The sequence below is a fragment of the Dunckerocampus dactyliophorus genome, chromosome 10 (genome assembly GCF_027744805.1).
Source record: "Dunckerocampus dactyliophorus isolate RoL2022-P2 chromosome 10, RoL_Ddac_1.1, whole genome shotgun sequence".
Classification (NCBI taxonomy): domain Eukaryota; kingdom Metazoa; phylum Chordata; class Actinopteri; order Syngnathiformes; family Syngnathidae; genus Dunckerocampus; species Dunckerocampus dactyliophorus.
In genome coordinates, this window is record NC_072828.1 from 16196386 (window position 1) to 16223520 (window position 27135).

At 41.2% G+C, this 27135-nt stretch overlaps 1 protein-coding gene across 1 annotated transcript in view; it reads left to right on the top strand.

The window, feature by feature from the left end:
• gatad2ab (GATA zinc finger domain containing 2Ab) overlaps positions 1-26501 on the top strand; it is a 33804-nt gene extending 7303 nt beyond the window's left edge. The window contains exons 2-11 of the mRNA XM_054790320.1: positions 13983-14291; positions 19923-20046; positions 20150-20281; positions 20926-20997; positions 21688-21804; positions 21871-22071; positions 22506-22752; positions 22847-23244; positions 23315-23471; positions 24762-26501. Coding sequence (XP_054646295.1) covers positions 13996-14291; positions 19923-20046; positions 20150-20281; positions 20926-20997; positions 21688-21804; positions 21871-22071; positions 22506-22752; positions 22847-23244; positions 23315-23471; positions 24762-24898 — 1881 coding nt within the window. The 5' untranslated portion in view covers positions 13983-13995 and the 3' untranslated portion in view covers positions 24899-26501. The remainder of the gene's footprint in view (positions 1-13982; positions 14292-19922; positions 20047-20149; positions 20282-20925; positions 20998-21687; positions 21805-21870; positions 22072-22505; positions 22753-22846; positions 23245-23314; positions 23472-24761) is intronic.
• Positions 26502-27135: the final 634 nt, after the last annotated feature.

The following is a 27135-nucleotide window of genomic DNA, read 5'->3' on the forward strand; positions in this document are numbered from 1 at the left end:
GTATCAAACTGCGCATACTTCCACTGTAAGAAACCAGCTGTCGCCTTGGATAATACATTTATTTTTTTCGTTCACAAGTGGAACCCGCATGACCAGTATTGCCTGAAATGACTTCTCATTCTAGAACTTAATGGGAACACATTAGTTACCATTTCATTCTCATCAGTTTTGCAATGAAGACCATTTTAACGGCACAAATACACTCAAAATGTCGTCCGCCATAACCGATCATTCTCTAGCTGTATTCTGGTGCAATTATTAGTGCTTATGATTATTGTATTGATTATTGTATGGGTGCGTCTAGGAAGAGAATAGATTTGTGATGGTCTCACTGGCAGGACAGTGGGTCATAATCAATACAAGACATAATCAATTATCTTTTGATTTAATTTTTTTAATGTGCAGAACACAGGTCACTGTTTCCTATTTGGAGTAGTTTCAAATCTTTGAGTTTGACAGTTGACATTTGACCTCATTATTGGAACCCGTTAGTTTTTTTTTGTTGTTGTTTTTTTGTGGTACATTTTAATATACAGCATGATAAACCATGCATTTCTATCCTAATCTAGCCCACTGACAAGGTCTTAAGACCATCACCACAAAAACATAGCCTTTGGTCCGCATGCAAACTGTTATAGGTTACAAAAAAATGACTTTGTGGTAAACTCGTGCCAGGACGAACAATATCCAAAATCCTTGTAAACTCAGCCTTTTCATGTTTTCTTTGTCTTATTTTTGATTGTGAAATTCAGGTTGTGTGTTTCCCATTTTCGTCATTGTTGTTGATGTGCCTTTTCCAAGTATGACTTTCTTCAGCTTTCTAATTGGCTAAAATGGTAATGTCATTGTGGGTTCTCGCTCCACCTGTTGCCACGGCACACTCTTGACAACCTGCAAATGCATTGCTATTGTGAATTAATTTAACATTTTGGGTAAAAACTCATTTTTAATAGCCTAAAAATTAAGAATTATGAGCAAACCTAGCCAACCTGGTAGTCCGGTGTTTTTCCTTTTGTGTCCAGAAGCTGTGTCAGTCTTCCTATAGTCTTGTCTGGTATATGCTTGAGTACTTGCTGGATGTTTTTGGGTTTTTTTTTTACCCCCTCACTTACTCTTGTCACTTCCTGCTTGTATCCATTTCTCAGAAATGTAATCTGATAGCAGTCTGCGTGTGTCCTGGCCCTCCGCTCAGTTTCTGGGTTTGGGCTTCTGGTTTTATAGGATTATAAGGAAACCATTTGGAACCAGTTTGACTTTTAGAAACTTAGACCATCCAGCAATTCCTTTTCATTATGACAAGTAAATGTTTTTGGTCACTTTGTGGTCAATAAGGATGGAAGATCTGTGGAGTAGTGTGGATCAATTATTCCATGTGGTGCTGAAGGTTGTCACGCTGTGCTTGTGTGTCCTTTTAAAAGTTGTTGCTTGAGAGAATGGATGTTCATGGATGATCATTTACAAGACATACATTTCCTTGTTTTGTTGTTGCTCTCACACACACACACACACACACACCCACACACACAATCACTTCAGTGTGCCTCTGGCACACACACACACACACACACACACACACACACACACACACACACACACACACACACACACACACACACACAAGAGCACACGCAACCAGTCCGGCAGATTCAGGGTTAAAGGCTTCCATTTTGTTAGGTAACACCCTAATGGTCTGATCTGTCAGTGGCGTTAAAATGGCAGGGGCTTAACCCTTGGCGTTCGGGACGGAACTAGTAGGGAGGGACACACACGCACGCAAGCAGGCACATGCATACTTACCTTCTCTGTTGTTGTGGTGTGTGTGTGGGAAGGAAAGAAAGAGTGAGTGTGTGAGGAGACAAGCAAGCGTCTTTTCACTTTTGGTACAGTCAGATTATGTCTCGCTAGCCACATGTGCCCGACAACCCCATAAACGTGGCACCATCTCAGCTGGGTCCCTGCACTCAACTCTGGAAGCCTGGTTAGCACAAGTAAGCTGACTCTTGAAATGTTTTAAACAACACTGCAGCAAAAGAACCAATGTTGTGAGAGCAGTAAGGAGCAAACTGCCCAGCCAGCAATAATACTACTGATGAGTTCTTTGTAAATAACAGTACGGTAAGTGTAACACACGAGTTTCCCACCAACAGCCCAGTAGCGCAACCAACACGTTTTTTTTAACTGCATGCAGAGCTAGATAACGCTGCTGGATGCTGACCACTCATATTTCAAAGCAGCTTCTGCCTTCTTGTGAAGCTAATAAAAACATTATGGGTTGCCTACAGCCACAGCTGTTCAGGCTAATGTTAATGCTAATTAGAGACCACCCACCTGGCGACCTTAGGAATGACTTTAATAGAGACGTTAATTGGAGCATTTACAGTAATCGTGTCTTGTAGAGACAACTTGGATTGCACTATGTGGTTGCAACCGTAGAGGCGCTTTAGTCTCAACTATTTTTAGGTTGAAAGAGCAACATGTCGTCTGCTGTGGGAGCAGCTTCATTCAGAGGAAGTACCTGTTTTAAATGAAGATACTTTTTAATAAATATGCTGTTATAAAACAATACATGAAGAACATGACTCTTGTGTTTAAAAGGTCATGATTCTCCAAGTGGTGATACAAGATTTTCATCTGATGACACACAGTAGAACTGTTGCCATTCGTGTTTTCATATTACATGGCTATTAGCGTAACATTGATTCTTTGAGAGAACTATTTACAAATAAAAAAAAGAGCAGAGAGCGCTACATTTTTATAGTGATGTCTTCCATCGAGAAATTTTAAAATAAAGCTGTTATTGACTAGTTTGTCTCTAATTGAACCATAAAGACATGACTGGAAAGGCTTGCATGCTTAAAATGGCTGTTAATGTGTTGGCTGACTGGGCCCAGTCGTCTCCCAGTGGGGAAATCATTATAGAGCGGGAGATAAGAGGCTGGTACGCCACCTGAGGAGGAGGAGGTGGGGGTGGGGGGGGATGAGCTGTTGCCATTGATCTTCTTTCCTTGTAGCCCTGGACACAAAAGGAGAGAGACTCTGTAGTGTCAAACCAGGTCAGGAGATTTCCATTTGCTTTCACTTACAAAACACCAGGCTTGGAGATTTACTCCATGCAATGTGTTTTATAGACAAGAAGATTGATGTTCACCTATGCAGTCCTCTCAAAAGAATTGCAAGTATATTTTACTTATTGATTTGCAGAAGCTTGTGTTGAACCAGAATAGAGTACATGTTCTCTCTCTCTTTCTTCCTCTATTAATGATCTGGCCTACCGTTAGGCCTTATTACTTTGAGGGGGAACAAGAGATCCACTCATCCCACATGAACAAAGCAGTCTGTAAGAAACAACACAGCCCACCATATGTGCTTGTTGGGATCAATCAGATTCAGTTCATTTTTTGATTGGACTACCATTGTATGTGTCTGTTTGCTTGGATTGATTGATGCTGGGTCATCACCTTTTTTTAAGTCCATTCTTAGCCAAATCTAATGAATGTGGACACTAGCAGAATTTGCTGCTATTTACCACCTGATGAGTGAAGTTAAGGTTTACACATGTTGTAACTGTAACACTGTGTCCCAAGAGAGCACCCAACGTCTGTCATCTCCTTCACTAGTTTGCGCCACTTTTAAGTATGCACCGATTGATTGGCTGGCCGATCTCCTTAGTTATAGGGTATCGGAGTTCGGCCAATCCTTACATATGAAACCAGTCTTATCCACCAACCTTATATATCTGAAAGGTCTGAAAGTCAGCCACTGGCCCCTTTTGGCCTGCCAGACTGACAGCTAGCAATCGAGCTAAGGCTAAAGCTAGCTGGAGCAAAGAGGCAGAGTCCCGCTGTTAACGCTTATGAGCAGTGAATGCTTTTACGAGAAAAATTATGGAGTTCAGGGTTTAGGATTTTTTTTTTTAAAGCTGTGGTCGCGGGCTGCATGGGAGGCGGACTGCCGCTGCTGCATCGCGATGGCAGGAATAAAAAAAATAAAATAAAATTTACTGTCTGTAATAATGTCAACATTAGGGTCGTTTTCACAGGCTTGAACAACAAATGCATTCATTAAATTTAAATGCCTTTCTCTCTGCCTTTTCTTCCACTCCTTATCTGTCAAGTGCCAACAGGGCAGACAGGTGATTCTGGTGCATGTTTTTCAAAATAGTGTAGTGAAATGTTTTTGATATTTGATAGATATTTTATTTAAAATTAATTGTGGTCAATATGTAAATAATAGGCTATACATGTATCTATATAGCACAGGGGTGCTCACACTTTTTCAGCCTGTGGGCTACTTTGTCCCAAAGATCTACCTCCTAGTATAAACATAGAGAATGAATATATATATATGAGTGAGAGAGAGAGTATTTATGTACAAGTATATCAAGGGTGCACACAATCAAAATGATCTACCTCTTACTATAAAACAGACAGCACATGTCAAATCTAACCGGTAAATGTGATATCGGTAGACATTGGTACCGGGGTTTTTACCCGATAATGACAACTGATATTAAAAATATGCTGTATAGATGGACATTTTAATGTTCAGATGGCCAGTATGACACCACAGTTTGTTCTGTGCAAGCCCACCTCCTTTGCACTTTCCACAGGCTCTTGTGTTCCTGGCCGCTCCGACTGTACTGAAGTTGGCTAGCTCCTCAAGTTAGCCTCTGGGACACTAGATGTTACCCATTCAGTAAAGCACAAATAAGCTGCACTCCCTGAAGGTTCTTGTCAGCTCGTCGATCTTGCTCAGTAGTGAATTCACGTTTCCCATGATAATGAAAGGTACCGAAGGCTTGAATCTCCACTTCCTTGCAAGCCGCTTGACTTTCATCTTAGCCACGATTCTGCCGCCTTGATATCAATGGGTAGACAGGGAATCACACCAATGCCAGATGTCGCACATAAAAATATGCTTGAATAAACATACACAGCCGCTTGAAAGGCAGCCACAAAAATAGTTTATCATTCAGTAATTCACAATTCAAATAAATATGGCAATAAAGATAATTACACATAATTCCTCAATAGGTGTGTACATAAACTGAGTAGTATGTCAGTGAAAATAGCTATGTACCGTTCATCATTGCTATACAACATTACAGATATTGTATACAAGCAATTAAACGAGATATTAAAAGGATTATGCAAAAGACAATGCAGCCGTAGTCAAGGCAACATATTAAAAAGCTTTCAGCAATGGGCACATTTTCCATTTCATTGTGAAATAGTAGTTTAAGAGTTCATGACGCGAAGCGCAGTCATGAAACAATTGACTTTTTCCCCCCCTACCTAACTAGCTGCTACAAGTGAGCGGATAACTTTTGTTATAGGTATAGATATCTTACCGCTTAGTTAGTTTGTGTGTAATCAGAATCATAAAGATGAAAGGAATGAGCTTAATGCCTCCTAACTAATGTCATACGACATCTACGAAGTGACGGTTATGATGTAGGTGACGCGACCAACGCGACCTTCGCGATTGCCGTTAATGGGCACCCCTGATATAGCCTATTCTGTATGTCCATTCATACACTGTATTACTTAACATTGTTTTCACGTAAAGAAAACAACAAAATAAATAAAAAAAAAAAAACAACCTCATTTCCAAGGTGTGGCGGCTTTGATTGAGCTGTGGCGCCCCGCCACGATCCATTACATGTAGCGGAAACCCTGGATTTCATGGCATTGGACGACTAGCCATTTTCGGTCTCTGTGCACTTATTTTTGGTAAGAGGCTCAAATCAGATCTGCAGTGTAAAGCTTCATGTACACTTGCACCTATTTTGTCCCCACAGTGAACGTGCCAATGAGTAAATTGGTTGTAAACAGGTAGAAGTATGTGTAAACGGCTAAATGTTGAAAATTTGTGGTACGGATAATTTACGTGAACTTGAACATACATGAACAGTACATGAATGGGCTAACTTTATCACCACCTCTTCGAGCAAGTCGGGGAATTCTATAGTAATTACTGTAGCCTCTTGGATCTTCTTTGTGAATTTCTCTTAAATGATCATAATGCCCAAAGCAATGTCTTGTAGTCAGCATTTGCTTCTCCCACACTCTGTCCGTGCTTCTTTTTCTAGTTTATAACCCCTTCCTGCTCTTTGCACATTCTCTTCCTGCAGTTGCGAGATAATATAGAGCACATGTGTCAAACTCGTGCCATGGAGGGCCGAGACGCTGCATGTTTTCTCTCCAACCGGTTTCTTCAGCAGGTGATTTAATTGATGACCTCCTTCTCTCATATTGAAGGTGTTGCTCATTAACATCACCTGCTTTAGTGACCGGCTGGAAAGAAAACCCGCATTGTCTCGGCCCTCTATGGCACGACTTTGACACCCCTGATATAGACTTACCTTTCTTTCCTGCAGTGAGAGCTTCTTCTCTGGAGTTGAACATCTTGTTAGGTCCCTTGCAAATAGAGGAATTAATGAAGCTAGGGGCGATGCCTGCTGTTGCGTGATGTCATGCGTGACACAGCGGGAATCAAATAATGCCACGAATGCTTCACGGATTTGGGAAGTGGTGACAATGCATACCCATACGGGAACAATGCGTGTTGCCCGTAGTATTGTCGTGTAATAGATGTAAACAGCCTGTGACAAGGTATAAATAAGTCATGAGGGGCGTGATCATGTCGTGCCTGTGTGCACCATTTTCGGTAACGAATTGTGTGTCAGTAGGAGAAGTCAAATTTAATTTTGCCAACTTCGATAAATTGACATGAGCATGTATGTGTGTTTGTTTTCCTTGTCTTTTTACCACACTCTGCATGTGTACGGTTGAAAAGCCAACATTTCAGCAAATGTTATAAACATTTGACAGACAGTACGAATTGCCTGAGATAAAGTACATGTACATGTCAAACGGTAATTCTTGAACTATATAACCCAGTGAAAGAAGCCGTGTTGGAGGACATCAGAATCATTGCATTTTATTCTGCCACCACAGATATGTGGCCCAGTTAAAATATGACCCCTCATATTAGTTTAACAATACACTACATAACTGCATGTGTGTGCGTGTTTTTTTATTGAAGTGTTTTTTTTTTCTTAACAGCGACAGGGTCTAGTTTTTGGTTATGATTGTGATTTTTATTTAACTGCAATTTTTTCTAAAAGAAACATTCCATTTAATTTTCATTTACTTTTTTCTTTTTTTGTTTGTTTAGTTTATGTTTGTTTAATTTAATTAAACATATTTGACATTCCAATTACAATGTTAAACACTTGAGAAATTAAAGTTTATTGCTTTTGATACCATGTGCTCTATTATGCCATATAATCAATGAACAGATTGTCTCAAAAAATGTTAATATCGATTATCGACTATAATTTGTAGGACAATTACCATCCAGCAAAATGTGTTATTGTGACAGGCCTACATGCCAAGTGTGTAATTTATGTGTAAATGGAACGCAAACAATGCACAAACTGGTCTTCATGCTTTTCTGCCGTGTCATAAATAAATAAATGACACGCATTGCCATGGCAAATTGTGGGACAATGCAGAGGCAAAATCCGTGCAAGTGTAAACGCCGCTTAAGTTTTGATTGCGTTTTTAAAAAAATGGAAAATAAAGGATTAAAGGAACTGCTGCAATTTAGTAGTTTGGATAGCAATTTTCTAAACTTTTCATTTGTATTTGAGAGAACTACCTTGTGCAGTTAAAACAACACCTTTGTATTGTTCATTGTTTTTTAGCAAAATAAGATTGGAACATTGTAGGTGTATGCTATCAGGTATTTAAAAAAAAAATCTTTTCGGCACGTCAGGCTTTTTAAAGATTCGTGATCAGCCAGAAAACTGTAACCAGTGCACCCTTTACCTTTTGAGAGAAGTCATTCAAACAGTCATTTTTTAAAAACTTTCTTCCTTGTGGACAAAAAAAACAGGCTTTGCTACACAGCCTAAAATAAAACCTATACTTCTGCTAGCTGTCAGTCAGCTACAGCTGTGGGAACTGTAAGTTTGATCATTTTGTTTTTCTAAAAGCTAATAGACTAACCTAGCGTGATGTTTCTGTTAACATATGACTGTAATGTTAGTACTGTAGCTCAGATTGCTATGCTAGTATTGCTAATGTTTGTGTCCTCCCACACTCATTGATGTTACATTGTATTTTATACATTAAATGGGCTCTATTACTTTGGACAAGTGCACAGTTTAAGTGTGTAACAAAAAAGTGAATGCGAATGGTGGTGTGACAACTTTCCTATAAGCTGGAGGTTGTGTGTTACCTCACATCATACTACGAGCTTCCAGTGCTTGTATAGAAACCAAGAGACAAGGTAGAAAACAACCTCTGGGGAGTGAGCGCTGCAACCAATATCCATTTAGCCTGTCTCGTGTGTGTGTGTGTGTGTGTGTGTGTGTGTGTGTGTGTGTGTGTGTGTGTGTGTGTGTGTGCGCAACTAAAAGCATGTACAAAAATTTTGTTTACCTGACTTGTTGCTTAGCAGCAAGTGATACACCCAGCACATTAACTGATGTATCAGGATGCCATCCCCTCTCTCTTGTGGGACCAGCAGTTTGTGTTGACCTGCAGCTGTTCACAGTGCCACACAGTTCTGACACACTGCTTCATCCCAAAGGGTTACCATCATGTTGTACTTGACACCATTGAAACCCTACAAGGGTTTGCATGACTTTGATGCGCAAAGTCATTCACTGTATTTTCGGAATGTTGTTTTCGCAGTTTGTGTTTAGGGAAGGGCCAGCTAAATGTGCCCTTTTTGTGTACCAGTACAGGATAATTTAGGATTCATGCACTCAACACAGACATGTAATTTGTGATGGTTTTGAATGTTTTGGTGAGAGCAATTGTGTCCAAAATGTCCTGCGATTGGCTGGCGACCAGTCCAGGGTGTACCCCGCCTGTCGCCCGAAGTCAGCTGGGATAGACTCCAGCATGCCCCCGCGACCCTAATGAGGAAGAAGCGGTATAGAAAATGGATGGATGGAATTGTGTCCAAAATGTAATGTACTGTACATGATGGAATGTCACAACTGTAAAGGTCCTATATTATTCTATTTTACAACAATTTTAAATACAAACATCATGCAATAGGTAAAGCAAAGTGTGTTGGAATTAAATTTATTTTAAAAGTGCTTTTAGCCCTACAAGGCACAAGTTTATCTGTAGCGTTTGCTAACGAGATGTGTTTGTGTGGCTTCAAGAAGTGCTACTCTGCACTTTATCCACTTTACAGTCGTCCCTCACCACTTTGTGGTTCAAATATCACGGATTCACACTATTGTGGTTTTTAAGAATAAATGAATACATTTTTGCTGTTCTGTGGTTGACTACGGCATATTATTAAGAAAAAAAACATATTTAATACAATTTTATATATTATTGTCCTAAATTAAGCATTTTCAAGCAATAACAATAGCTAAATGAATGAAAATACAAATAAGTCGTGATGTGTAGTGTATACGGGGCGGGGCCTGGAAAGTGGGAAGTGTGTGTGTGTGTGTGACTGACATCAGCTAGCTAGAATTGACTGTGTTAAGCTGAGTGTTAGCAGTGTGGACTGCTGACTGACTGACATGAGTTGTGGCTGACAACAGCTCCAATGCGAATGTATACTGCATAAATGTTCTCTTCTTGTTAATCTAGTGATTGAAGTGCATCGGTAGTCTCTCCGTAGCCACAAACGGGGGCATTACAGTACCATTCTACACTGATCACTCGGTGTCAGTAACGTTATATTGATGAGACAGTAGCCATTGCAGGAAGTACGCTGGCCAAAAAAAAACCTAGGAACCCTGTGCTAACCTGTGAGTTTATGTCTTTTGTCTCCTGTCTTATTTTCTATTATGTTTGCTTTATTGGGTAATACAAGTATAAACATGACTATGGGGCTCCAATAGTGTTAAACGTATTTAGGTTGCAAGGAAGGTTTTCTATGCTAACTACAAAAATATTCCATTGATAAAGAAAATTTACTTATGACGGTCGGGTCTGGAACCAATTAACCACGATAAATGAGGGATTATTTCCTGTATGTAATCTAGGGGTGTCACGATACACTCGGGTCATGAGACCAGACGATGTATGATATTGAGTTCACAAGCACGAGATGAGACAATATTTTAACTAGGCATGGGCCGGTATGAGATTCTGACGGTGTGATAACCTTGAGCAAAAATATCACTGTTTCATGATATTGTAGTTACAGCTCTAAAATGTGTCATTTTGTAATATCTTTATTGAAAAGGAGAAGGCAAATCACTTTTCTGTTAAGGTTTTTAAACAATATAATAGAACATGATGGAAGTGGAACATATGTATTTGAAATAAATAACAAGAAATACCTGAATTATTTTTAATAAATAAAATGCAGTTTTCAGTGGCTAATCCTGCGACTCATGTCACAACACCATAAATATTCTTACCAAGAAAAAACAAAGCAAAATGCAAATAAATACAATCACTGGCTAAATCAGTGGCTCATAAAAGGTCACAACATAAGTAATAAAAAATAAACAATAAAAAAACTTGGAATGTTACGTTATTTCAAAGCGTGGTGAATGTGTAGGTCACAACTTGTCCACAAGTGTTTTGGAATTGTTGGATTGTGTATTTGCTGAGTTTTTATAAATTTGCTTGTGTCACCCAAGTTTCACTTCCGTCTCCGGGTCATGTGATTGTTGTTAGCAACTGTTGCTAAGTGGTTGTTGCTTGTTGTTCAGCGGAGAGTAAACAGTTTATACCATTTTTCCTCGACTTCTGTCTCGTTCTGAATCACATCATCGCCGTTGGTGACCCTCGACGTGAGTAATATAAAAAAAGAAACGATGACAACACCGTGGCAGTATCAGTGGAATAACGACACGTGCAAAGTGTATAGCGTGCCAAAGCACTTAATGTGCGATTCCAATCCTGCCTCACGAACTGCCGCTTCCATATTACGTCTATTATCATTCACAGTAGCGATGTTCACAATCTGATAGTCAAAGTCTTCTTCTGGCTTCCCTATTAGCGTGAGACAGCTTTTCTCTTTAAACGAGAAATATCGTAACGTTTTAATTTCCCGAGATCTTCTCTCAAGACACCCCTAATGTAATCCTTTCCTAAATTCCTAACATGAAATGAACAAATATTCATCTGCAATCCATTTTATTTTTTAGGCTTAGAAAAATACATTATAGCTGTGTCACCGTGTTCACTCCACACAAAGTAGGCTAAAAGATGCACCTCTTGACCTAAAAATAAACAATACTTAAATAATTTTACCCACATTACACCTGCATGCACACAATATAATATAATTAAATATACCTTTTTATATTTAGGCTCTAACAAATAAATATACAATACAGAGCAGGGCTCCAGACAGCGATAAAATATGACACATTGCAAGTGAATTTTTCATCTACCAGCACATGTGCGACCGGATAAACGTACATGTTCTGTATTGAGTTGACCAGGGACGGTGAGAATGAGAAATAGTCTGTGAAATGTGTTGGTTGGGTTGGTTGACGCTGCCAACAAGGTGTCCCTTATTTATTAAGTTAATGCCTACATTGTGAAGTATATGTGCTGCTTATGGCTGCCAACTCGCTGAAAAAATGAAGGGACACCTTGTTGGCAGGAATCGTCTTCACCCGTATCGCTGTCATGAATTTATTTTTGTCTTTTTTTTTATTTTTAGGAATGTTGTTTTTCTAGTCTACTCCTACCTTATTTGAGACATTTTTTTCTGGTCTCCACCCTCACTCTTCGCGCCTCGCTCGGCTTCTGCAGTGGTTAAAACCAGTACATCTCCCAATTAGCAAGACTTGTTTGGAACAGTTGTTATGAAACCAGTTGGCCGTCTCTAAGAGAATCTTGGGATCAGGTAACTCAAAGCTGTGATAATTTCACATTTGACATCGAAAGAGCCATCGTCAGCTTTCCGATGACAGAATGAGGATTTGTCTTTAGTCTGAGCACTTGGTTTCAGTCCAAACAATGTCTGTAAGTGCTTTAGTGGGGTCGATGTTTTTTTTTTTTTAAGTTTTTTTTAAAGACATTAATAAAGCTACATAGAGTGTGCTTGCTGTTCCACTAGCAAAGCTTCTAGCATCCCGTTTAATAAGGATGTGAGTAAAGTCATAATGGCTAGATGTTGTAGTGATGGTAAAATGTTACAGCTCACAATGTCTTCAAAGCATTACATTAATAGTCTACCTTGAAATTGGCTAATAGGCCAAGTCACTGGTTCTTAAAATGGGGTACGGGTACTTAAAGGCACTTCAGGGGGTACTTGAGAAAAAAAATATATATATATACCGCATATAAGTTCACCCCCTCACAAAGGTATGTACAGTATAAAACTTATATCGTAGATTTTATTGTAACTAAGAAAACTGTTTTAAAAACTCCTGAAAAAAACAATATTAAGGTGTACACATTTGTATTTGCATTTAAGATCACATTAATTATAAAAGGGCACGTTACGTTAACAATTATTTTATGTGCACAAAGCTTTATTGATAATAAAGTGAATTATTTATTTGTCTAAAATGTATTTTATATCCACGTTTCAAACAAGACCACTACAGATGAGCACTGTTTTGAAGAGTAATAAATGAGCACTTTTGTTTTTATATCCCCCCCAACCAAAAATGCTTTTCTGTGTTTAGGTCGTACTTGGCAGGAAAAACAAGTTCAAAACCATCGGACTAATTTAACTACTAACTAATTTAGCCACTTGATTCTAACCTGATTGTATCATGTATGCATAATATGCAGTCTCCTGCTGAAAACCTTTATTATCCAAGGTTGTTGTGACTTGTTTTATGACAACAAAGTAACCTTGATCGGTTCTTGTCTCCACGGTCCTTGAAGTAGTACTATTTTGAATTCTTCTGTCAGTATCCCCGAGATACTTGTTAAAAAAAAACATGGCCTTATTAAACACATTTTCATTGGTTATGTTAAAGAGTCAAGATTGTCAAAAGTGGAGATACAGGATTTTCATCAGAAAGCGGTATGCTACTTTAAACGCACAGTGGAACCTCTGTTAGTGTCCGCCATGATTAACATGTTTTTCAGTCAACGTCAAATGCTTACGCCACAGTTTTGCCTCTGTTTGCGTGCATTCTCCGGTTGGCGTACAATATGGTGCACGTCCTGTCATGTTATTAATACGCTGAGTGAATCCTACTGTGTCCTTAATGTGGGAAGATGGCGGTGGTGGATCTTGCTGCCACATGTCAAGACTCACATCTTCAATAAAGGTGAAAGTAACCTTAAATGTTAATTTATCCCCTTCATTCATCATTTATGTGCATTTCAAATTGTTTTCTGCATGTAAAGCTATAATTGTAAAAGTATAAAAATGTGTTTTGGATTTTTGGCTTTCTGGAACAGATTAAGTGGCTTTATATTATGGGCAAAATTTATTTGGTTAGCGTTCGTGTTGGTTAGTGTCAGAGCTTCTGGAACGGTAACCAAGAGGCTAACCAAGGTTCCACTGTACGTTAATTCCCTAAAATTCTGTTTAATAGAATAATAGCATTGTTTGTTTCCTATGGATCCAAATTAAATCAATGAATAACATATGTAATTTATGTGACTTTTTTTGCAATGATTTTAAAGGCGAGATCACGGATTGAAAAGCATTGATGCGGCAATGATGTCAAGCCATCAACTAAACATCACAGTCTCAACTCGGCGTCCAATCGGTTTGTTCTAATGTCATCCTATATTGCTCACAGCCCCTCAGGGTCATATTTTGCAGTGTATCTGGGGATTGCTATGATATGCTTTGATATCTTGTCTAGTATCCTCACCCATTAGCACTTCTGCTCGGCGAAAGCATCTTACACATACAGTTACTGAAGGAGTTGCACTTTCAAAGTCCAAGTAATGAGGTTGTGTTTTCCTGTAATGTTTATCATGCTATTGTCTACATGTTTATGTGCCACTTACAGTAATTCAATATTCAGGCTCAGCATTTCAATGTGTTTCCCATCTTTCCAGGTTGAGAGCAGCCATGTCAGAAGAGGCTGTGCGTCAAACACGCAGCCAGAAGAGGGCAATGGAGAGGGACGGCGTGGGCCTTACCAGTTCCCTGGGAGACATGGACGCCAAACGGGTCAAGCTGGAGAAAGGGGATTCTGCCGGAAGTCCACTGGCCCTGGTTGGGCCCGGAGTTGAGGGTGTCAAGCTGAAGAGTGAACAGTCCGCTAAACTGGCAGCCAGCATCCTAAAGACTGGGGAGGTGAAGGCTACTATCAAGGTGGAGGTGCAGACGGGGGAGGAGCCTGTTGATATGAGCACATCTAAAAGGTGAGAGAAGGATACGCAGTGGGGACCATCTTTGTATTTTGAATTTATCCCCAAGACCCAAACTTATTGCCATGGAATTTGAGTCTAGTGCATCTAGAAAGTATTCACAGTACTTCACTTTTTCCACATTTTATGTTAAAGCCTTATTCCGAAATGGAATCACAGAGATCATATGTCGACATCTCTGTCAATGTAAACAAGGAAGTGAGGATGAAGGTGGGCCATGAAGGCACACTTTGATTCTTTGATTGGTTAGGCAGTTGATGTGTGCATTTGAGCGCTGCTTAGGGACAAATTCGATAGGTGAAAATGACTGCGATTGGCCATTATGTGCAGAGAAGTTGTGTGGATTGATCAAAGTTGCGCCTCTCACTGATGGCAATGCCAGAGTGGAATAAAGTCCAGCCCCTCTTGAGAAGACTGGTTCAAGAGCCCTTGCTGTGCATCGAGGTGAGTCCGACTATATCTAGCCGGAACTAGCTCGCTCTGCACCCGACCCCTTTGGCCCCTCCGATGAGTGGTGAGCCCATGGGAGGGGGACCTATGTTACCTCTTCGAGCTATTCCCGGCCGGGCCCCATAGGTGCAGGCCCAGCCACCAGATGCTCGCCATCATGACCAACCTTCAAGCCTGGCTCCAGAGGGCCCCTGGTGACCCGCATTGGGCGATGAAAATCTAGGTCCAATGTTATATCTCATCATTAGGGTCTGATGAGCCACTCTTTGGTCCCTCCCCTAGGACCTGTTTGTCATGGGTCACCCTACGAGGGGCATGAAAGCTCACAGACTTAGCTCCTAGGATCATTGGGACACACAAACTCCTCCACCACAATAAGCTGGTGGCTCAGGAGATGAGTGGTCTAAAAGTAGCAAATTTTGTTACATTGGGTGTTTTGGAGAGCACATTGAGCTGTGTGTGAAATTTCAAGTCGAGTCGACTTATGGGAGTCAGACTTTGGGCTTTCATAACAGCCCCACCATATGGTGTATTTGTCAAATCATATGTTTTGCCAAGTTTTCACCCTTTTGTGTGCAGTGGTACAAGAGTAGAAGCTTACACAAATAAGTGTAAAAAAAGTGGGACACCCCAAAGTATATGGTGACATTCTGGTCACCATAAGGGACTTTTTTTTTCTTTTTACATTACATGGTCTAATCTGCAATAACCAAATGATATGACTGCATGGTGTGTGGCTCAGTGTTGTGTGTTTTGTCCAACTTTCTCCACAACAAAACTCTTTTCTTCCACCTGTAATCAGCTTTCATACTACTGCCAAGTGGAATCTATGAGGATAAAAGGTGCAAAGAACACAAGCATTACCAGTTATGCACAATTGATGATAATTGTGATGTGGTTGTCCGACTATTGATCAGTCTTCGTCACATGGGAGGAGTTAGTCTATAAAGTTATTTTTAGTTTCTTAGCATGCAAGCTCAGTGCATTGCGGTTGCATAGAGCTGTGTCCACTGGAGTTTCAGGTTCCTCTCCAACTTTGCTCATGCGAGCGTGCTGAACTGAACAGGAAGTCGCAGTGCGGTCATATGTAAGAAGAAGAAGGAGGAGTTGGAGGAGGAAGCCTGCCTGCCCCCTCATTTTGAAAAAGTTTGAGGCTCCTGCGGGCACTGGGCTCCATTTTCTCCCACGGCAGCACCTGAACCTCCTGCTTCTCCTCACACAAAATGAAGGCTACGTGTCACAAACTGGTTCCAACTGGCCGTTGCCATGGTTTCCACATTGGAAGGAGCAGTTGGAAGAGGGAGGGGCCATGCAGGAGGAATTGTGGGTGTGTCACATGACCACGCAGCCAAATGCCTGATGTCATGTGATGTGCCCTGGTGGAGAGATAAAATGCACGTGGTGATGTGACGGCAGTAGTGGAGACTGAGATGTGACTCAGCTCAATTTCCCACTGACGTTTTGTCACCTTTGAACCCTCTAACCATGTGTGGACTCAATCACTTACCACACTGTTCAATATCAAGACATTAGCTTTGGAAATACACATCACCACATTTGTCTTTGCCCCACATTTGAATACTAAATGCAATTTCAAACTACATCTGACCCCTTTTGTTTTGTCATGTTAACTATCTCTTCAGTAAACAACCTCCATAGAGGTTAAAGCTCCACACAAAGCATACGGTCTCACTGCGACTAGTGATTACTGATTGAGCAGTACTTATAGTATGGAGGTCAGTGTAAAGCCGAGGCGTGCTGAAACACCGGACCTTACATAACCAACCTGATATGGGAGGTCTTCCCAACCGACTTGCAAGCCCCGTCATAGTTTGTCAAGAGAGGCCAAGACTCAAGACTGAAGAAGCGTCAGATTGCCCTCTAATTCCTCCTTATGTCTGACATAATTTATTATAAATGCATATGTGGAATGTAAACTGTTGCCCTCTCAGGCTTGAGCTGAGCTTGAAAGGAAAGCGAGGCAAGGAGATTAGCTTTTTGGGTGTGTTTTTGTTTTTGTAACTGGGCAGTATTGTTAAAGGTCCCATATTATATTATTTATCAACAATTTTATATAAGTCTCAGAGGTCCCTAAGTAGTGTAGTTCAAATGTTTTCCAAAATCTAGCCTTGATGCTGAAATTTAGATCCCTTAAAAGTAAGGGGGCCACTAGACAGTTGACGAGACGATACACGATGTTGGGTCTAAGACAGGGGTCGGCAACCTTTGGCATCAAAAGAGCCAGGAAAAATGGTCTGGAGCCTGCAAAACATGTCACAGCTTATAAACTTCTAAAAGTTTTAATCTTTTTCAAATTTTACCTGTTACAAAAACAGAGTGCATGTGTAGGCTTACTTTGAAATAATTTAAACACTGAACAAATACTTGTTCCCGTGAGAGAAAGAAAATGTGACCAACTTTAACATAAAAAAGCCCATCAGAGTTCACATATCTACATATCAGTGCTGTCTGCTCAATATCATTTACATCACTTGACTCATCACAGGCAATTCAACATGCTTGCACTGAATTAATGTCATCAATTTGCCAACTGGTGATGTTTGTTGCCATTCTATTGGTCCTGTCATTGACTGTCTTTGCAGGGAGGGGCATTTCTTTCATTTTCTGAATAATTTATTTTATTTATTTTTTTATTCGGAGAATAATGCGATGCGTTTTTTTTAATGAACCACTCTTTCATGTATTCTCCATCTGTGAACGGCTTCCTCCTCCTTATGCTCTCCAGTGCAGCGAGTCATCTATAACACTAGCAGCTGTAGTTCAGTTTGTAGCCTTCATGCACTTGTTGAAAGTATGTTTGCTCTGCTCAACCTTTTGTAGCAGTTCCGAAAATCGCTCCTTGCTCATCCAATCAGCAATCAGAACGCAGTGAAGATGCATTCACGGACGGAGTCGGATATTTCATACTCCTTTTGAAAACGCACATTTCCTCTGCTTCAGTGTTTAAAAAAATAAATAAATAAAATCAGCGCTTGGCGTGGGAGCCCCAACAAGAGGGCTGAATAGCCGCATGCGGCTCCAGAGCCGAGGGTTGCCGACCACTGGCCTAGGTAGAATGAGTATGTTACACTCTTCTGTACTGTGTATGCTACTGGCCCGCCTCCACCAACCGGGACAAAGACTGACAAAATGGCTCACTCCGTTCATGCAGTTGCACCAAGGTGCTGAAACCAATGCACAGAGTGAACACTCTTCCTGCCTGTTTGGAGGCGAGAGACGAGGAAAACAGACACTCATGCACTTGGCAATATTTGCACTTATTGTGTGATTAATTTATTATCATCCCAGGCCTAGTGCCCACGAAACATTTTTTTATGAGAAATTCCGAGAAATCTTGTCATGTTTTAATCTTGCGAGATCTTATGACACCCCTACTTAAAAGTGATTTTAGTAAGCCCTGTAAGGAACGCGCCATTTTGTGTGTCTGTAGCTTCAATGCTAAAGAGCACGGTTTGTCCAAAGCACTATTGTGCACTTCCGCTTTTTACATATATACTGTAACTGCACTTGTCCAACAAGGTAATACTTGTAGATGCTATATATTGTATACAACAACGTAACATTAAGAAGTAGGACAGGAGGACACAAACATTTGCAACATTAGCATAGCTGTGTGAGCTACAGTGCTAACATTAGTCACATTTTAACAGCGACATCATGCGTGGTTTGCCTATTTGCAGAAGAAAAACTAAATGATCAGAGTTCCAGCTCCCACATATGTAGCAGACTGACAGAATGATTGGCAGTACTCCAGACTTTATTTTAAGCTCTATAGTGAAGACTTTAAAAATAAAAATAAAAAAACACACTGCTGTCTTCTGTGTAGTGAAGTGGTGGGCGTATACATGGGGGTCCGTGAGGAAGGATGTTTTTCCTTCATGATGTCATGAAAACATGGCGCTTCAAAAGCGAGGAGCAAACAAGTGTGGGAGATTTTTCTCAGGTTTGTGCTCATAAGCAGGCTTTCAGGACACACATTACTGTCAGAACATTAAAAAGTCAATTTTTTGCGGAGACATGGTCAACCTACCAATATTCCCGCTTTTGGAGGGAGTATCACAGCCTTAACAGAGGGACACCACCTGTGTGTAAGTATTCGGCGTTGTTGGGACACAGGCTTTTCACAGTAAACCATATCTGCTAAACTGTGATCCTTTTAATGTCTCTCAATGTCACATAACATGGTTGCAGCCTCATAGTTGGACTGCATCGTGCAAATGTGCCATTGCCAAGCCTGTGTGAAGCCAGAAGTGTGCACAAAGTGTGAAAAGCTAAGCCAGTTGGGAATATAAAAGATGAACAAGTACTGTTGGGGGAGGGGTGGGCCAAGTAGTGACTGGTTGAGTGACTGAGTGAATGAGAGAGAGTGTACACAATAGGTTGGCTCTTGGCCATGTATTCCCCTCCCCCCATCATGTCACCCTCTCCCGTGTCTCTGGCAGACTTTGTCTCAGCTCAACTTGTGACTTTGGTGTTGGCAGCTGGGAGGAAGGGGAGAGTTGAGGCCCAGGCTCTTCCCTGTACGACTAGGCCGCAGAGGTAGCGGAAGGGGGAGGAGGCCTCTTAGTGGTTAAAAACCAGGCCTAAGCTGTGACACATTGTGTCAAAGTAATTCTTAACTGTGTGGGTGCATCATGCTCCAGCCTTCCAACTTTGACTTTTGTCCCTGAGAGGCTCCCAGCTGTGTTTGGAAGCAGATGTATTCTTTAGCCATGCAGCCCATGTGGCGTAAAATGGCCTCCACCCCCGAGTGCTAATCTCCACCCACCCCTCAAGATTCATCTGTGTATGTTGGTTTCCTCATATCTTCAGGAAAAGCCAGTTTGCATATTGTCTTAACTGCTCCTCCTGTAATTTGCGCGTTTGTTTGACTAAGTGTCTCATCTCAGCTGAAGTCTGGAAGCCCACGTTGTTTGGCAGAGACAAGCCTTTGTTATTCTCCCTCTGCCGCCATTATTCCATTATTGATCTCCTGGTGCTTGCCCTCTTATTGCCTTGGTGCACAGTTCCACCACATTGGGAGGGTGAGCAAAACTATAATTATATACTACCACCTAGTGGACAAAATCCCAAGGTGTTTGCAGACCAAAGCATTCTATTATCACGTTCAGTCTAAACACGTTCTCAGTATTATTGCTCCTTGTCTTCCCTCAGTGATATCAAGAGAGAGCGCCAGCCGCCTTCACCTGACGACGTGATTGTGTTATCCGACAACGAGCCATCTAGTCCCCTCATGAACGGCCACTGCTTCAACAAGACGGATACAGACAAACTTATGGTGGGGAAAACCGTTGTAAACCTTACAAGCACTATGAGGTTAAATGTGTTTAATTTTTACTCTCTGACATACAAATAGCATCAAATCTCTTTTACTTCTATAGAAGAGTTCCCCAGAGGAGAGGGAGCAAATAATCAAACAGCTGAAAGAAGAACTAAGACTCCAGGAAGCCAAGTTGGTACTGCTTAAGAAGCTACGACAGAGCCAGATCCAGAAGGAGAGCACAGCTCAGAAGGTAAGAGGGAAACTAGAGGCTTTACACTGAGTCAAGCCATTATGACTCTTGTTAGTATCCCTAGAGCTGGGGTCGGCAACCCACGGCTCCAGAGCCACATGCAGCTCTTGAGCCTCCTTGTTTTGGCTCGTTGATTTTTTTTTTTTTTTTTAAACACCGAAATAGGGGAAAGTGCGTTTTCGAAAATAATTTTAAATATCCGACTCACCGCAAGTCCGTGCATCTAGACTGCGTTCTGACTGCTGATTGGACGAGCAAGGGAAGGGGAGGTAGGCTAGTGTATGCGGTGAGTCTCACTGGAGAGAAAAAAGTTGACTGAGTTTGGAGTTGAGTCTGAAGCATGTTGCTGCACCGTAAAATGAAACTGTAGAATTTACGAGAGCATAGCAATATGTTTTATAACGACAAGTGCGCTGCAGCTACGTGTTCGCAGCCTGTGACATGCTAATCGCCGCGGTGGTGACTCCGGGAGAGGCGGAGAGTGTGCTGCGGGAGCTGACGGTGTCACCCCGCTTGTGACTGCTGTGAAGCGGAGCAGAACAATACGTTTTGTTTTCACTTTTACGTCTCCAAATACTACTTGTCGCCACTCGCTTTTGGGAAACTAAAGTAACAAAATAAACTTTTAATGTCTCTTTCCTAAGGCAACTGGCTCTGTGGCAACTCCACCTCCTCTGGTGAGAGGTAGCATTACATCAAACAAAGGACCCCTCCAGGTAAACACCTTTTGATATGTCCAACTGGACAAAATCATAACGTATGCACAATTATGACACTGATTATTCATTTGTTTTCACTTTATAACTATGCAAGCAAGGTAAATTTACCTTTCCTTAAAATATCACAATGTCATCAATGTATCTAGTAGTACCTCAAAATGAATAGCTTAAGGGCAAATGTAGCTATACCCACAGACTTCCATAATTTGTTTTACTGCTCATATTCGTTATTACAGCCGTCCCTAGTTTATCACGATTAATTGGTTCCAGACTTGACCGCGATAAGTGAATTTCCACGAAGTAGGATTCAATATTAATAAATGGAAAAGTTTCCAAGTTAATGACCTTAAACTGAAAGACAATTCTGCAAAGATAAGTGGGCCAAAATTCCTCCACAGCGAGAGTCATTGCAAGTTATCGCAAACGCTTGATTGCAGTTGTTGCTGCCAAGGGTGGCACAACCAGCTATTAGGTTTAGAGGGCAATCATTTTTTTCACACAGGGCCATGTAGGCTTTGATTATTTTTTCTCCCTTAAGTTTCATTTAAAAACTCAATTTTTTTGTTCAGTTGTGCTGTCATTGACTAGTATTTGAATTTGTTTAATCTAAAACTTCAGTGTGACAAACATGTAAAAAAAAAAAAAGAAATCAGGTCACTTTTCCACACCACTGTATTGGGTTGACAGGTGACGGGTCGCAGCTCAGGCACGGTGATCCCTCCTCCATTGGTGCGAGGTGGGCAACACGTCCAATCCAAACACAACTCTCAGACGGTCATGCCGCCCTTGGTCAGAGGAGCCCAGGTTAGTCCCAAGTGACACTTCACGTCTCTTGTCTCACACTGCCTTATGTCACTGGCTCTGTCACAGATTATTACTGTGACTCCCCAGCAGATCGCCGGATTGCGTCAGCAACCACAGCAGCACAGCGGCTCAGGCCCTCCTCCTCTTTTGCTGGCTCCCCGGGCCTCCGTGCCCAATGTCCAGGTGCAGGGACAGAGAATCATTCAGCAGGGCCTCATACGGGTGGCTAATGTGGCTAACAGTAATATCTTGGTCAACATCCCACAGGTGAGAATTCAAATCCATTGGAGTCTGCGAGTGTGTAGCTCCCAAAAAGTGCAACTTTGTAACTCTACACTTGTTTAACGTTGTAGAATCTATAAATCACGTGCAACAATGTAACATTGAGGAGTGGGACAGGAGGACACAAACATTACAAACACTAGCATTACATTTTAATAGCAACATCATGCTAAGTTAGCATATTTACTTCAGAAAAACAAACGTACAGTTTCCATGTCTGTAGCTGACTGACAGCTGGCAGAGCTCCATACTTTATTTTAAGATGTGTAGCAAAGACTGCTTTCTTTTTTTTTTTTTTTTTTTTTTTTTTAACACAGCTGTCCTTTTGTGAAATGGTAGGATTTTCTTTTACACGCACAAGTGTAAAAAGAAGTAACTTAGGGGCGTTCTGCTATGTGTTATTCTGCTATGTTATTCAGGCGTCTCCAACTGGCATCAAAGGCTCGTCGGTGTCGCCCAACTCCAGCATCGACTCTCCCGCCAGCCGACAGGCTGCCGCCAAGCTTGCGCTCCGTAAGCAGCTGGAAAAGACGCTGCTGGAGATCCCGCCACCAAAACCCCCTGCCCCTGAGTTTAACTTTTTGCCTTCTGCGGCCAATAATGAGTTTATCTACTTGTTGGGGTTAGAGGAAGTGGTGCAAAAACTCCTAGACATGCTCGGCAGAGGTAGGCTCACACTTGAGGCTCATTGCATTAGATGGTTTTCATGTGTTAGTGGTTGTAAGTGTTTGTTTATTTTATTTTTTTTTCTTTTACACAGGCAACCTGGGTCCAACAGCTGGCATGTCCAGCTTCATTCCCAAAGAGCCACACACCTGCACCCAGTGTAAAACGGATTTCACCTCCCGTTGGAGGAAAGAGAAGGCCGGGACCATCCTGTGTAACCAGTGCATGTCCTCCAATCAGAAGAAGGCCCTGAAGGCCGAGCACACCAGTCGGCTGAAGGCAGCCTTTGTGAAGGCACTCCAGCAGGAGCAGGAGATCGAACAGCGTATCCTCCACCAAGCCACCACCTCCTCTGCCACTCCCGTCTCCAAAACCACCTCGTCTTCTCCCTCGCTGTCCAAAAGTGATGTTTTGGTGGCTCAGCAGTACAAACAGGTCAGGGCCGCCATGCCTCACAGGTCTGTGACAGGCCACCACTCGGCCATTAAGCAGGTAAGCACCCCCTTATGATCAATGAAGCTTTCGTGGTGCATCACACTCATTCACCTTCTCCTCGTCTTAGCTGCAGAGTGCAGTGACGGCCGCAGCGTTGGGCAGCAGGCCAGGTAAGCATTCGGCGGCACGTCCGCTGCAGCAGGGAGCGAAGGTCAGTGCCGGCAGCAGCAACAGTAACCAGGGCAACGTAACCGCCTGGAGGAAGCAGAATAGCAGCAATACAGGTATATAAGCTACTCCTATTCTTCTATAAAGTAGGCACACTCTTCATTCTGGGTATGCAACATGCTTTGTTGTAAGTTTAGAGTTAATTTGTAAGTTTATTTTTTTCGCCACTCAAAACTACTTTTTTGTCCCCCAGTTTTGCTTGTCATCTAATGGCAGTCAACCTGTGGTGGTGCTAGTTCTAAGAATATTTGGGCCACCTTAACAAAAATACTATACAGTACGTAGAATACGATTAGGAGAAACAAGCAGAAATGTTAAAAAATGGTCTTAATATTAAAAGAATCAAGTAAAAAAATTGTTATTATTAATGTTATTAGAATGTATTATGTATGCGTAAATATGTTCTTGTGTATATACAGTGGTATGAAAAAGCATTTGCCCCGTTGTGTTCAGTTCTGTTGTGACAACACAACTGAACACAACATGCATTTTTTTAAATTAAACTTAGAATGTAGGGTTGGATTTTTTTTTTTTATCCCTTAATCATAAAAAGATTGATTTAAAAACTGCATTTTGTGTTCAGTTGTGTTGTCATTGACTAATATTTAAATGTGATGATCTGAAACATTTGTGACAAAAAAGTAAAAAAATCAGGAAGGGGTCAACCACTTTTTCACACCGCTATCTACACTCAACAAAATTATAAGTGCAACACTTTTGTTTTTGACTTCAGCTCATTAAAAGTGATAATAAAGATCTAAACCTTTTATTGATCACAAAAGCCCTATCTCTCTAAATATTGTCCACAAATCTATTTGTGTTGGTGAGCATTGCTAATTTATCCATTCACCTCAAAGGTGTGGCATATCGAGATGCTGATTAACAACGTGAATATTGCACATATGTGACTTAGGTCGGCCACAATAAAAAAAACTAATAAGTCATCCTCACAAATAAAATTGTTCCTATTGTGGCTCTTAAATTCTGGTAATATGACTTATTGTTGTAATATCATGACCTTCACAGCTGTTTTCCATCCATTTCATTTTTGATCATCTATTTTTATTAACACAAATACAATAGATTCTCGCTATCCGCAGGGGTTACGTTCTGAGATGTGAGTCATGTCATTAAAAATAAGTCACTTTTGCTCACATGGGACACTTCTAATGGACATTAAAGCTTGCTTCTTAAACTCTCTCCCCTATCTGCTGGCCAACAGCTACTACGATGTAACGTCTAATCATCTTCCTTCGTCTTCCTACATGATTGTGACCCCCTCCTCCCATAATCCCCTGACCTCTTCCACAGTTAACTAACCACTGGGTGCGTTTGTGTCCTGGCAGGCGTCACTATGGCTTATGTGAACCCCTCCAGCTTGTCCACCCACAAGACCAGCTCCTCTGTGGAGCGCCAGCGAGAGTACCTGCTGGACATGATCCCCTCCCGCTCCATCTCCCAGGCAGCCAACACATGGAAATAATGCAGTCTCAGTTGTCTCCAATTCCCCCCTTCCCCTTGTAAAATCTATGATAGCCATTATGCACCCTCCCATCTATAACGATCTAATCCTTTCTATGGACTTGTTTGGACAAAATGATGCAGGACGGGAAGAGAAACTACCCCGTTTGTCTGGAGATGAACAAGAGTCCTTCCCCAAGTGTGGGATACAAGGATCATGTCCTGTCCAGTCTTTTGGGTGGTAAGGGTTCCTCTCCAGCTGAGATGAGTGGGAATCACCATGGAGTTCCCAAGTGTCTCCTGTCTATAGATTAGACAGGGAAAAGATATTAAGATTATTATTATTATTATTATTATTAGACACAGTAGAGTACGCGCCTTACCTACCTTCACCATCTGGTGGAAGAACTGCTTTTTGAGGACCATTGGGAAAACTTAAGATTTGCAAAAATTAAGAAAAAAAAAAAGACTGTAAAACTGCACTTCCAGAGAAGTGTGTTGGATTCTTGTTTGTATGGTTGAATGTTTAAGATTATCTCCAAGTCATATACTGTGTTTTTTTTTGGTTGTTTTTTTGTATTATTTTTTTGGAATATTGCGCTCCTCCGTCACCGAATTATACAGGCTCACGTTACTGTTGAAGGTGGTTTTACAGCTGCTGGTTTCCACATTGTAGCTGACTTTTAAATACTTTTGGTGTTTGAAGAGGAAGAATAAAAGTAAACCGGTTTCACTGACTAATGTAGAAAACATGGAGGACTACTCTTATTGAATAATAAACAAAAAAATACAAACCTTCCAAAGAACAAGTGGAGCCCAAATGGAACTCGTGGAGCCTCCCTGGACATGACCCGTGATGAAGGGGGGTGTATTTTGTCAGGAATGTCATATTTGTGACATGCTTTTTTCCCGCTTTTAGTCCTTTTTAGGTTGTGGTGCATTATTTTTCTTTAGACAAAAACTGTCTCTGGGTTTATTTATAGGGTCACCATAGGAAAGGATGATGACAAAAAGGATCTGTCCGTCAAGAAGACGCTTTCAGAATGTAGTGATGCAAAGAAAAACAAAAAAACCCTGCCAGTCAGTCTTTTAACGTTTCATATTGTGCATTTTAACCAGGATGAGCCACTGAACATCATACAAAAAGGAGTTCCCACTCTGCCAGGTTTTTATAATCAAGTCTTTTTCCCCTCTCATGGAAACATCTCTTCAGTCTGTTGGCAATGAATGAAGGAAACAGTGGCCCAGGTTGTTTGTGCATTCCACTATCTTGACTTCTCATATGCGACCTCTCACATACTGTATCATCACTTCCTGCTTTCATTTTGGACTTGAGCCTCGCATCTTTTAGTGACATCCCAGCTTATGTCTCAACATTCCCGCAAAGTAGCAGCAGCAGTCGGCCGCATCTTGTGGATACCAGCGACATGATCCCAAATGAACCCTGCTGTTGCCACCGTTTCAAGTCAACACCATTCCGTTTGTTTTGAAAGGGGTGGCGGCAGCCCAAATCCATACGGCAAAGAAAATTATGTATGAGGAGATATGGTTTTTGGATTTTTTTTCCCCCTCCCCTGCTCTATTAAATAATAAAAACAAATTTTAACCCCTCCTTGGCTGCTTTATTTAATTGCAATGAATAATTGTCAAAATTAAATCAAAGTCAATATGTTTTTATAGTATATAATATCAACATTAAAACAAAGTTAGTGTATTTGACAAAAGGTAAACCGTAGAATGTTAGCGATACTAGTTTTAAGCACAGCAGCTATAATCTCCAAGCATATTAGTGTCTGTAATTGAACATTGCTCTCGAAAAACGGGACAATGAGCATCTTATGCCCTATATCAATATAAACAAGGAAGTGAAGACGTGGGTGGAAGATGCGGGGACATATTTGATTAGTTAGACAGATGACGTGTGTGTTTGAGGGCTACTCGGGGATACATTAAATTGGCAAAAATTACGATGATTGGCTGGGAAACGGACAAATAAGCTCATCATTTGCAGGGAGTGGTTGAACTTGCCTGAATTGGCGCAATCGTAACGCGAAATCCTAGCAGGTGGTCGAATGATGTCATGGCACTGCCTTATAAGTGCTTACTAAGCATCCAACAAGATCGCTAGGATGCCCAGTGGGATACATTGTGTTCGTCTACAAATATTCAGTTTTATTTGGATTGCATTTCTGAGGGAATTTCCTAATGTGTATTAACAGTGTGAGTTACCTTAACTGACTTGATCTTTCCAGTAGTTTT